This window comes from Coloeus monedula, assembly GCF_965178545.1.
Source record: "Coloeus monedula genome assembly, chromosome: 3".
Taxonomy (NCBI): domain Eukaryota; kingdom Metazoa; phylum Chordata; class Aves; order Passeriformes; family Corvidae; genus Coloeus; species Coloeus monedula.
This window is the reverse complement of record NC_138783.1, coordinates 21,317,813-21,330,223: the sequence shown is the minus strand read 5'-3', so window position 1 is coordinate 21,330,223 and position 12,411 is coordinate 21,317,813. Positions and strand designations below refer to the sequence as shown.

At 41.0% G+C, this 12,411-nt stretch overlaps 1 protein-coding gene across 18 annotated transcripts in view; it reads right to left on the bottom strand.

Annotated features, from left to right (window-relative positions):
• Positions 1 to 101: 101 nt before the first annotated feature.
• ABI3BP (ABI family member 3 binding protein) overlaps positions 102 to 12,411 on the bottom strand; it is a 141,202-nt gene continuing 128,892 nt past the window's right edge. For all 18 annotated transcript variants that reach the window (XM_082277469.1, XM_082277483.1, XM_082277486.1 and 15 more), the window contains 5 exons: positions 10,645 to 10,724; positions 9,133 to 9,162; positions 7,999 to 8,160; positions 4,112 to 4,225; positions 102 to 2,100 (listed from right to left, as the gene is read on the bottom strand). In XM_082277469.1, the coding sequence (XP_082133595.1) occupies positions 1,985 to 2,100; positions 4,112 to 4,225; positions 7,999 to 8,160; positions 9,133 to 9,162; positions 10,645 to 10,724 (502 nt within the window). In that variant the 3' untranslated portion in view covers positions 102 to 1,984. The remainder of the gene's footprint in view (positions 2,101 to 4,111; positions 4,226 to 7,998; positions 8,161 to 9,132; positions 9,163 to 10,644; positions 10,725 to 12,411) is intronic.

Below are 12,411 nucleotides of genomic sequence, written 5' to 3'. Positions count from 1 at the left end.
GTGTGTGTAAATGGAGAAATGCTGTGACTGCAGATGGCTTTCACAGAGGTTTCACAGCAGCAGGTGGTTTTGTGCTGTCTGGTGTCATTAATTGTCAAGTGACCCTTTTACCAAATGGTTAGAAACCAATCCGTAAAATCTTAAAGCCTCTTAACCAATTTTGCTTTAACAAGGTGTGGGGGAGAATTCATTTATTACTTGAAAATTTAAACCAAATATGTATCTTTAAAAAAGAGCTCTTAGAAAACCCTCAACTTTCCACAGGTTCTTTGCCACCCAGAAGAACTTGGGAGTGCAATCCTCGTGACTCAATTTTGAGCCAAGAAAAAGCAGAGCGAGGGCTATAATGAATTCAATAGACCATATTACAGCAGAGGGCAAAACAGTCTCCCAGTTAATATTTTCCATGTTGCAGATTCTAGGAATATGTAATACTAAGTAGGAAATAAAAAATGAACTGGAGCTTGAACTCTCCTAAAGACAAATCAGGAAGTTGAGTGAAAATATTCTTACCTTCAGCATCCTTAAATAGTGCTGTGCCCACAGCTACGCAGTACCTCCTCCCATTTCTGCTCTCCTCAGACCTAATACATCCCGTGTTCATTGTGCTGTTTAACAGGGGCTTGTTTCCAGCCATCAGTTTGTTCTGAATAACAGCGTTTACCACAGGAACTAGCCCCTGCTTTCATGTAAAACACTTGAAAAACGACTTGATTAAAAAATATTTTATTAGGAGTACAGTGTACCTGCAATGTACTTTATAAGGTATTTTCTATAAATGACTACTATATATATCTGGGTGTTCCTGTTCATATTTATTCAATACATTAGTAAGGTAATGAATAACACCTTTAAAAAAAACCTACATCTCTTTATTTAGTTCATAAATGTTCAAGCAGTACAACAAGTAGCTTTGGGAGAGGTTTTAATCAAAATAACTGTAGAGCAGTTTTAAAGTTCAGTTATCACTATTTCCCCTTTGTCCCAAATGAAAAATGTTTTAAACCAGAATTTTCCTTTTTAAATAAAATAAACCTGATCATGCTGTTATAACTAGTTTATTCTTTTTCCTCTTTCATTTTTTCCAAATCCCCTTGCACAGTACATACATTTGGCTTTTGAACCAGTAAGTGTCAGGCTCTGAAAACTACATTTTCATGAAAAACCCCAGCCGTGGAGGCCAGCTTTATTTTTTCATTCCATGTACCTCTGTACCTGTCCACTTCAGTTAGAGAACACCAACCCCCCCTGCCAGCCACCGCCAGGCTCATGGGCAGCAGCTCTGACTCCTTAGTGACAGGCTGATCATGGCTTGGGCTGGTGCTGAAACATTTGAAAACAAACATGGAAGAAAACCCCACTGAACTTGATCATTTAAAGCTGCACATACAGCAACCTACCTCAGCGTTTCGGCAGGAGCATAAACTATTTGTATGTGTAAGGAGAAAGTGCTTCAAGTTTACTGGCTGCAGGATATTAAAAATTATAGGATCTTTTCTATAATTTATGACTGGGAGATGTTACAGATGGATTAGGATGGGTAGCTTATGGCACTTGTGTTACAGGACCAGTGAATATTTAAAAACTAACGCACATTGCATTCCACAACCAACTCTGGCATATCTGTGCCTTAAACATTTATTACAACATTGTGATAAATAATATACACACTGTATCTTTTAAAATACCATATAAACCATACCTCAAGATAGGGAGCCAGCTTCCCTATACATTATCCTACAACACGTCCCTAGCCTGTGTTTCTTTTTATTCTAAAAACAAATTTGTAACACTGGATAACTACAGTAAGCAGCCTACACTATTACACAATTAATGCAGTATTGGCATCAGACTTGTATAAGCCTCGCACGTCAGCCAACACTGAAGTGCCAGGCGCACCGTAAGCGTTGCCTTCCTGGAGCCTGCGCTGGGCGGTCGGCGGGGGTGGCACGGGCTGGGCCTTTGCACCAACTTCATGTGGCCTCTACCACTTGCCAGGTATCGATGTGCCACACTCGTACCAGCGGACGTAGTTAATCTGAGTCTCCCCGCCTATCTTCCCAAATTTGACAGGTTCCTGACGAACTGCCCTGAAAAATCCTGGAACAGAGAACAGCTTTGTTTACATGGAAGCCCTCAGGACAGTACCATGCTTGGGGTCCCTGAGAAGTCTGTAACTATCAATCCAGTTAGTGGCTAAACTGGTCCCCGAGCTGTTAACCCGTCTGCCACAAGCAGGGCTGTTTGCTGCCCCTATGTCCATTAGCACTCTGCAATTGCCCACCCAAATCACATTAAGTGCTTGGGATGGCAGCGCAGAGGTGAAGCCTGCCTCTCCTTGAGATCCCAGCACCCACCCGTGGGTGGTGCTGGCTGGGCACAGCCTGGGCCCCCTCTGTCCATGCTGGGGTCTCGGAACAGGAGGCTGCTCCACGTTACAAAGTGACAGTAACAAATAGTCCCCACTGTGCAGCCTTGACATCGCAGTGAACCTCAGTAAAACTCGGCCCCTGGGGATAGTTCACACCACCTCCCCACCCTTAAATGCAAAATCGTCCTCCTGCTTTCACTCTGTTGTCTTTAACAACACACTTGCTTCCCATTAAAACAATCAACATTAAGTTACAAATTAAAGTGAGGAATTGGGGCTCCATCCAACCTGACCATAAGGCATGTATGTGTGGCTAGAGGAGGCATGTGCTCATGTGGACACACACACACAAAATACTGTTCTGCAGCTGAGAGACAACATTGGCTGTGATTCCCTCGAAGCACTTCAGGTCAAATACATGTAGTCAATTCAGAAATCAACCAGCTGCAGCCAGAACAATTGGTCTGTTGGTCTGTTTTTTCCTCTGTTCAGTTAATTTACTAGAAATACAAGCTACTGAAAAGGTGAGGTCTTTTGTTTGCTTGTTTTGTTGTTTGTTTTGGTCTAAAAATGAGTGTAGCTTATGGATTCACTCAAATTCAGTTGCTGAAATCAAATTGGTTTTAAGTGTGTTTTAAACTGAGGTAGCAAGGTTGTTAGGTAAAAGGTTTTTAAATAATCGAATATTTTTAAAAATGTGAATCTGGTACAACTGAGAAGTTTGCTGTCCTGGCAATGTCAAATTGGGTCCCGATGATCTGTCACACAAAATACCTTTTAAATGGGCAGCACTGACTGGGAAGGGAAAAGCAAAACCTCTTTAGAAAAAACTCACAAAACGCGTAAACAAACACCCTTCAGACTGTTCACCTACTTTGTTTTTTGGAAAAACTTGTGAAAGACTTAGGAACTTCACATTCATCTCCCACACCTACCTTGATGTGTTTCTGGACTCGTGTGGGGAGTTTTATAAATGAAGCACAGGAAGGTTTGGTAAACCTGCTGATGCTGTACTGAAAACTGTTTTGCTGTTTTCCCCAGTAAAATGTTCCATGACTCGCTCAGCACGTGTGCACATACCAGTACAGCCTGTGTTCTTACCCCACAAGGAACAAAACACCTCACCCAGGCACTGCTGCCAAGCAGCAAGGCAGGAGTTCAGCTGACAGAAGTACAAATTTCTTATGCTTCAGCCTCAGCAATGTGTGAAAAATAGCCAGGCAGGTCACAGCTGTGTTTAGCACATCCAGTGCCATGTCCACTTAGACCAGACTGGAATTTTGGGCACCCAGTTGGAATCAGTACACACAGAATTACTGCAGCATGAATTATATTTTCCAGCCATAACTTTTCCGTTTCTCTTTAGTACCAAACAAGGTATTTAATGCCCAACTAATTATGTTCTGTGCTTTAAATCAACCTTGCTAGTTTGAACACACCACTTAATGCCTCTCTGCAAACTCAAATGTGTGGTTGGGTTTAAATATGTAATACCAACTGTGAATGATTTGTTGGGCTGTTTCAATGAGGAGAGAGTCTGTTTGCTACCTGACACAACCCAAGTCATAACTAAGTCATCGTTCACCATCAAAAACTTCTTGACCCTCTTCTGCCTGCAAAGCTGGCAGCTGCTTTCATTGCCTACCCCAGCAGTGGGCATTGAATCCACTGGCAGGAAAAACAAACACACAAATAAAGGAATTGCCAAGATTTGCTACAGAGACAGGTGTAAGAAATTACCATCTTTGACTGGTAGATCTTCTTGCTGTCCTGTCCTTCCATCTAAGAATGAGTCTACAAACTGGCAGTGATCTTCTCCATGGCCCCTCTGGTCTCCTATGTTATAAAATTTTCCTGAAAGCAAAGAAGCAGCAAAGTTTAGTGAAGGCTATTTCCAAAAACCACCAGAGGCAATGGGCTGTGCTCTTTCCTCTGTGGGGAAGCCAAGGTGAATGCTACGATTTTTTTCCTCTCAGGACCTGTAGCTGTAATTTGAACATGATGTGCAGGCTCCAAGTGCTCATGGCTAAGGCAAAAGTGCCCCACTCCTGGCCAAAATCTATGCCTGGACGTAATTTTTCCCTCTCCTTACATTTCATACAGTAAGGGAAATTCTGTTACTACCCACAACCTCATCAAAAAGCAAGTTTTGGTAGTGATTTGAATGGAAGGCAGGTCTGGTTCTCTGTCAGGAAGCCCCCAGTACCTTCAGAGATGTTTTTATAGACCACCTCCTAACATAGCCAAGGCCTGTTTTATAAATCATATTTTTACAACATGTGTGCAAGTGATAGCCCTTAACATATAGATGACCTCGGATAATAAGTACTTATCCAGAGCATGGAGTGTGCCCATGTATTTATTTGCAGGATTGCTTAACAGGACACTTGACTGCAACTGAGTAGAAATGAAGGTCTCAAGTGTCCTATGCAGCATGTGCTGATGTTACACAGGCTGTGCTTATCCTGTTAACAGGCACACTGAAGAAGCTTTGCCAGATGTTTTTACTTTCTGATTTGATTTGCAAGATATTAATAAAATTCAGTTCAGAAGATGGGGGAGAGCACTGCTACATTCTCTTCCCAAGCCTGGGATGGAAATGTTTGCAGATAAATTTACCATTCTTCCTAATCTCCTTTCACAGCACTTAGTTCTCAATATGTCCAACCTTCAGTTGTGATGCTTAAAAGAAAGGTGAGAGCCCTTAGAAATAGGCTCAGCATGCAGGTATAAGCTAGGCAGAAAGTCCAGTTACTCATTAGATCCTGGGTGTCCTGTAGCCTTGAATCTGTGCCAGTCTGGCCATTTGAGAGATGGTGGGGTGGGTTATATGCTCCCAAATGCAATTAAGAGCAGCCTACCAATAAACTCTCCAATGTTTTAGTGATCTGATACTTTGCCAAAAATACTTTGCCAAAATTTCTCACCTCCAGTCGATGGCCTCTGTGCATGTGGTTCTTCTCTAGCTTACAAAATTATTTATTACTATCTAGCTTTGGCTGCAGGCATGTTTTTTCCATAGGAGAACTGGTCAGAGGGAGTTCCTCTCAGCAATTTTTTGCTCTGAAATTAAGAACATTCAGGCTGCTCAAAAAAGCCTTTTTTTTATCCACAGCTGTTGAAGGTCACACATAGAATTTATTTTTTTCTTCCCCTCAATAAATACTTATTTTTAGGTGGCCTGCTTTTCTGGAATGCCTACAGTGACTGCTCTGGAGGACTGTTAAATGAGGTCAGCAGTAGATGCTGGTTTATAGAACAGTCCTGGCATGTGTAACGGAGATCAGTTTTTCTCCATAAGAAACAGAATAAACCAGATATTTTAATGGCTAACACCAGATACACACATATTCTTCTGGCCCACAGCTTAACCTATGCATAACTCAAACAATTGCTCTTCATAAATTAGCAGCATTCTCAGTGACTATTACATTCTTACTGCCCAATTATTTCCATAATAGAAGAACACACTTAAAACCGTTTAGCTAACAAATAACTGGTTTTCTGTTTTGGGGATAGCAGTTCTAGCACAAAGTAAATTTTTTTCCCCAGTGTTCCCTTGTGGGTGGCCTTACAATCTTACATACAAACTTTGTTTTATATATTATGAATTCCACAGCACTAGAAGAATAAATTCATGCTAAAAACCAGCATGCAAAGATAAGTTGTTGCCTGCCTTATCCAACAGCATTTGGACAATGCACTCAAGTTTCGAGGTAGTTACACTGCTTCAGCAGCAAAGCTTTGGAAGATTTTTCAGCTTCCAGTGGAATTCAGAGCTCAGTGCAGCCCTGCACTGCTGGCACACATGGTCCAGCTGGCTGGTGCTTGCAGGGACACTTCCGCTGGCCTCGGGGGCATGGCGAGGCGAGGTGACCGTGAAACGCATCAGAACAGAGCTTGGCTTCCAACTGGAAAACTGCTCACTCGCACACAGAGGCCTCACTTAGTGAACGGGGGAAAAGCATTCCTTCTACATAAATATTTCACTTTTAAATATTGTGACAACTGGTCAGCACTGGTTGTAACAATTCAAGTGCAAGAACCAGGCTTAGCAAGTATAATGAATACAGTGTGTCTACCTCATCTTTTTCCAGCGAGGTTAAACCACCAGCCTTCCAGCAAGAACAAAAACAATCTAAGGAAAATAGGAAAATGGGCTGCTGATATTAAACTTTTCTTCTCAGATTGGAGTAGCTTTCACTGCAGTGTTAATTCACTTGATTTAGGGCTGAAGTCTAGTCCTGGTAGATTAGCACTGCTATTTCCTCTGCTGGCTGGTTTTGGGACACATCATGCCTCATTGCCAGTGCTTGTCATTTGATCACAGCTGGTTAGTACAGCAACAGTTGAATGAATGATACCTCTGTTCAAAACATTCTCTTTTAGTCACATAATTGCTAAGATATTATTTACATATGGAGTATTGTACTTACTATTAATGACAAGGCTTTCCTTCCTTGTCTGCTCATGAGAGAATGGTGCCAGATGCAAGGCAGGGAAGTTTAAAATTATGGCAGCATGGGCTGCCCTACAGTCCCTTGCTCTTTTCCTTCCGTATTCCTTCCCACAGAGCCCAGAGCCCTGTTCCTGTGAGGTGCTGAGCTCAAAGATGGGGCAACTTTAGGTTATGAAAGTGGATTTTTCCAGCCACAGTTTCTCCTAGTTAATTAAATGCCATGTGTTGAACACGCTTGCTTGACTCACACTCAAAAGGCATTTCCCTCACATGGTTTATGATACTCTGTGCTCAGAAGCCATGCTAATGCCATTGTCACAGAGCTGTCCGTGGTAAGAGACCTCACACAGAAGAAAGCCAGGAACTTGGGATGGCTTATAAGAAGTTAACATATTTCTAAAAGTACAAGTCGCATGAGACACTAAGATCTCCTAGACCAACTAACTGAAAAATACTTTTCATGGTTTGTTTCCCCAGTACACACACAGCATGTGTCACTTATTCAGGTCTTAAACACATGACACTCTATTGGCCTTAAGACACCTAGCAAAACTTGAGATCTTTAGGCCAGGAAGTTTCTCTCAGTAATAAAATGCAACTTGAGGAAAGAAAAAAAGAAAATGCAACTTGGGGAAAAAAGATCATAAGCAAAAATGAGGAGTGTGAAAACAAAAATGCCAAAGCAGGTGAGTAAAACCTGTTGGCTAGAGTTAAAGTCGTGTTTATAAGCCTCCCAGTAATGAAGTAACCAGATGTTTACCAAAAGAGATGGGAATGAAAGGTCTAATTCTGGTCTAAAATGAGGTCCTGATCCTCTAATTAATAATTGTTCCAGGCTATCCTTTAAATACCAATTTGGCTGTTTTACAATATATGCTATTCACTCTAATCTTTATCAATTTTCGCTATGACCCCCAGTATACCAACAGGTACTCAAAATCAGATGATCACCACAGAGGAGTTACTCTGGAGTCTCAGAGTTTTCTATCAAACATATCAATGCTTACTGAGCACAAGAAGATTACTGTTTATGATTAATCTGTGGACTAAACTAAACAAATCTGATCACACTTCAGCAGAGCTCATTTTGTTAAACCTCTTAGCTCTGGAACCATAATATTTTTCAGGGATATGTAATGTGGACAACACCGATTTGAATGTTTCTTACCTGTAAGTGAATCACTGAGGTATATCTTGTATCTCAAAGAATTGCACAGCTGCACACCTACAAACTTCTTATACCAAGTCCTCTTTACGTATTGTTTGCCTTTGCATTCTGAATATGTGTCTGAATTGAATGGGATTTCAGTCCAGATAGCATCTTTTCCCACTGCAGGAGAAGAAAAAGAGGCTGAAGGATGATGGTGCGTACAAATTTATGTACAACAAATACATTTGAATAACTAGAATTAGAAACCTTGATGAAACAGAATGTACCAATACACTTGCATTTTGAACATAAGAAATATTTCAGGGAAGCACCAAAGTATGCAGATAAAATTGGTACTGTGAACTCCTCCTGCTGTCCTCCAGTGCAGGTTTGGAATAAGCTCATTCTAGGACCTTGTTAGGGGGACAATGTTTGTATTGGCAAAACTCTCCTTTATAAAGTGTGTGATACAGTCACCATTCTTCAGTGCATTCCAGCCAAGACAATCAGCTTGCAGCAAACTGTATGTGATCTAACAAAAATACACATAAAAATGAAGTGCCATTAATTACATGGAGAAAAACGGCACCTCAGTGTTTGTCAAAGTGAAAGTGACACCTATTACAAATACAAAAAGCCCAGTTTGCTTGAGCAATCTCAGCTCTTCCTCAAAAGCTCAGTCCACCTTCCACCGAAGACCGCAAGAGTCTTGTAAGTGACCTAAAGCAGAGCTAGATCAAGCCTTCTGAAGCAGAAAATTTTCCTAAAACACAAAGACAGATAAATAGAATCCTCTGAGTTGTGCTCTGTTAACTCACTTAAAAAGTGTGGAGTAGCTTATTCATTTTGCAGAGCTTTCTTTGCTTTAATGACAAGGCTGAGAAAATATGAGGCTGTCCTTGGCTCATTTGTATACATTGGTTTGAAGCCATCCCAGCTGCCATGGGAGCTCCACATCACGCTGATTGCCTTGTGCTCAAGTAAACAACCTCACATGAATTCCTTAGCAGGGGCATGGGTGAGTGAAATGTGTGTGAATGCTGTTTGATTCCATAACTCATCCGGCTGGTGCAGCAGAGCCCCCTCCTTGTAAAATTCTGCTATCTCATTTCTGAAAAAATTGCTGATCAGATTTATATATAAAACACTTACTTGAAATTGGCTCACTCACTCTTGGGTCCGCTGGGGGAAGAAAACAAACATTCAATCAGACACTGTAAAATGAACGTTCCCAATAATTCGATGGAAAAGCATTGGTAAGTGATTTTTTACAGCTGACGTAAGCTGTAATTTGTGAAACAGAAAGAGTTTTGGAAGCAAAGTTAACTTTTGTATTAAATTAAATTAGAAGAAATATATTTCTTATGCGAAACTCCAGTATCAATGAGCTTTTAATAATTTTACTTATGGGACAACACCAGCCAAGCAGAGTTCTAGTAAAAGCAAGAGTTTCAACCTGTAACCAACAAAACCCAATTGTACTGTGCCTTATTAAAATTTCAATTTCAAAACCTAAATAATAAAAAGGACACATCTGTAATACTTGCCACAAAAATCTTGGCTTTGAAAGCCCAAATGTGAGAAATGGATGTGTGCAATTAAGAAAAAACAAAACTGGATGCTTAATTTGTCCAAACTAAATAGGAGACAGAGCATAAGCCTTGTCATTCATGAAAACTGCACTTGGCACAAACATTTTTTTTTCACTTTTAACAATCCAGGATTACAAAGAGTGTATTCAGAGTTTTTAAATATGCGTGGCATAGTCTGAACTCCTCCCTGAGTAATGCTTTGCTCAGCCAAAACTCTCATCCATCAGTGACAGCACTAGTTAAGGACTATTAAGTTATTACACCTGGCTCAAAACACAGATTGAGAAAGTCCTTTCAAAAAGGCTAAACCCATTTTGTGTTTTATGTGGTCCTTCAGTACTACCAAGCAATAAACACTTCTACACAAAAGATGGTCTCTTGCTTGCATAAAGTCAACAAGCCAGCTGTAGTTAACCTTGAGGGGAGCAAGAATAGGAAAAGCAAAAGCGCTCTGATTCTCACCTCTGAGTCAGAGAGAACTTGACTTGGGAACCAGCCAATGGCCAAAACAGACATGTATACACGTCTTTAACAGTTTCACTGGAGAGTAAACAGGATGGAAGGGGACCTACTGGGACACTGACTCTTCCCAACTACTCTTTCTCAATCCTTATTTCAGCCAAACAACATCACTGTTTACAGCAGCCTTATTGAACAGGTAGCAAAAACACCTATGAACACACCAGCCCAAAGAAAAAGCTAATGTTCCCCATCCAGAAGCTGTTAATGAGTTGGATAGATGCAAAAAGGTCAGGAATATAAATCTTAAATGACTGAGCCCTTTCTAAGGATGAAGTCATTTTCTTCGCAATGAATACCAGACAAACCCTCTGTGTTTCTCTGTCTTTTTCTCTTGCAGTCTGTCCATCTCGCATCCTCACACAACACAGTTCTGATCCCAGGCTGACCTTCCAGGCACCACCATAACATGCTCAGTGGTAAAAAGCCAATCAGGAGATAGTAAAGAGCAAGACTGAATGCACAAAATGAAGTGAGAGAGCCTTCCATGCATCCCACAAACGTGGATACTAAAGCCGCTGTAAACGATGGTCTGATCTTTGGAAGTTCTTACCTGATTCCGTGCTGAATGTCACAACATTGCTGCTCGGACCTTCACCAAGGGGGTTCCTAGGCTTCACATGGAACTCATAACTGGGGAATCAAATAGAAGAAATAAAAATTTTGCAAACTAAGCCTACGTCCGTAGTCTGGAGCAATGAAGCAGCACACACCTTGGTGCTACTCCCCTTCTGGAGAAGAACAAAAAAGCCCAATTTCTTGCCCCAAAACCACAGAGATTTTTTGTCCTGACTGTGTAAGACCTCTCTGAAAACAAAATTAACCAGTCCTTTTGATAATTCTTTGCACATATACTATTAATATTTGATTAAATTCACCACTGGTTCCTCTGTCTCCTCTCACACAGCAGTTCCAGTTCTGGCAAAGGGAGCAAGTTCAGATGAGGTCTGAAGCAACCTGACAAGCAGAGACTGAGTAAAGGACATTGTTATTTATTTGTACTTTTTGCATTCTTAAGAACACAAACCTCCAATTCAATGCCTCTCCAGCCCACCAACAGTGACAGACAGGGCCAGTAGCGAAACACAGGGCAAGTCTTCCAGGACAGGAGCTCAGCCAAGGCAAAGATCCAATCGCTTGAATGTATGTTAATAATCAGCACATGAAGCAATGACAGGACACTGCACAGGGTCTCTTTCGCATGTTTTTTTACTGACGTGGCACAACACCAGCCTGTGCCATTGTTATCTCATGATCCCTTTTCATCACTGTGTTGGGAACTAAACACAGTGCTGTGGAAACAGAACACGATTGAAGGAAAAAATCCAAACCAGCCTCCTCCTCTTAAGCCTCCTCCACCTGTCAATACTTGATTAACAGTGGAAGTGCCACGTGCAGAGAGACATCTCACGTGCTCTGAGCACACGCACGGCGAATCTCTCCTAACACAGGGCGCTTTTTCATCAGTGACAGGGAGCCACAGGACATGAGGCAAAGGGACTGTAGGCCTGGAAAATGGGCCCCAAATTAGAGACACTTTTTTGCTCTAAACACAAAGCAAAATGAGAGTCCCAGAAGTGGACAATTAAACATTCAGCTCTTGACTCGTGAAGGATCATTTACCAATGATAACTTTGGTAGTTCGCCACTGTAACACAGAATTGTAATGTATTGCTGGAATCGTTTCCAAACAGCAATTTTCTAAAGAAAAAAACCCCATACCACACTCTGCACAGTTGGAAATTTGTAAACTCCATTTGCAATTCCCCAGAAGAAGAATTCAATCCAAACTTTGGATTACCTCTCATTCCTCCTTGGCTCCTGCAAAACCTGAGCAGTTCACTAATTAACCTCAGTGGAGTACTCATGCAGTACCAAGCAACTGTTTTCCATCCACTGTACTTCTAAGACAACATTTAACTTTAAAATTGCTTACTTAAGCAATTGCCTTTATTTCTAGGGTTTTCTTTTCTTTTTAAGGGAAATACTTATATAGACTGGTATGCTGAACAGATGCATTGTGGAAATTCATGGATATTGCTAAAAGAAATGTGGGCTTGTTTTGAGCTGAAAAAAGTCTGGTTGGAGTAATCTTGACGTTTATTCAAACATGCTGCAAGACCATTTTGAACGACCCATGTTACCCCATGGTAGGAGGGAGACATTAACTAAATTATCAATTTAAGAAATCTATAAATCTTCATTATCAACTTCAATTTCTTTAAACAAAGACATGCTTTTAAAAATAAGATCTGAGCAGTGTTAGTATTCACACTGGGCAAGTGGTACAGTAACTTTTTTCGGTCAAGAAGTATTCTTA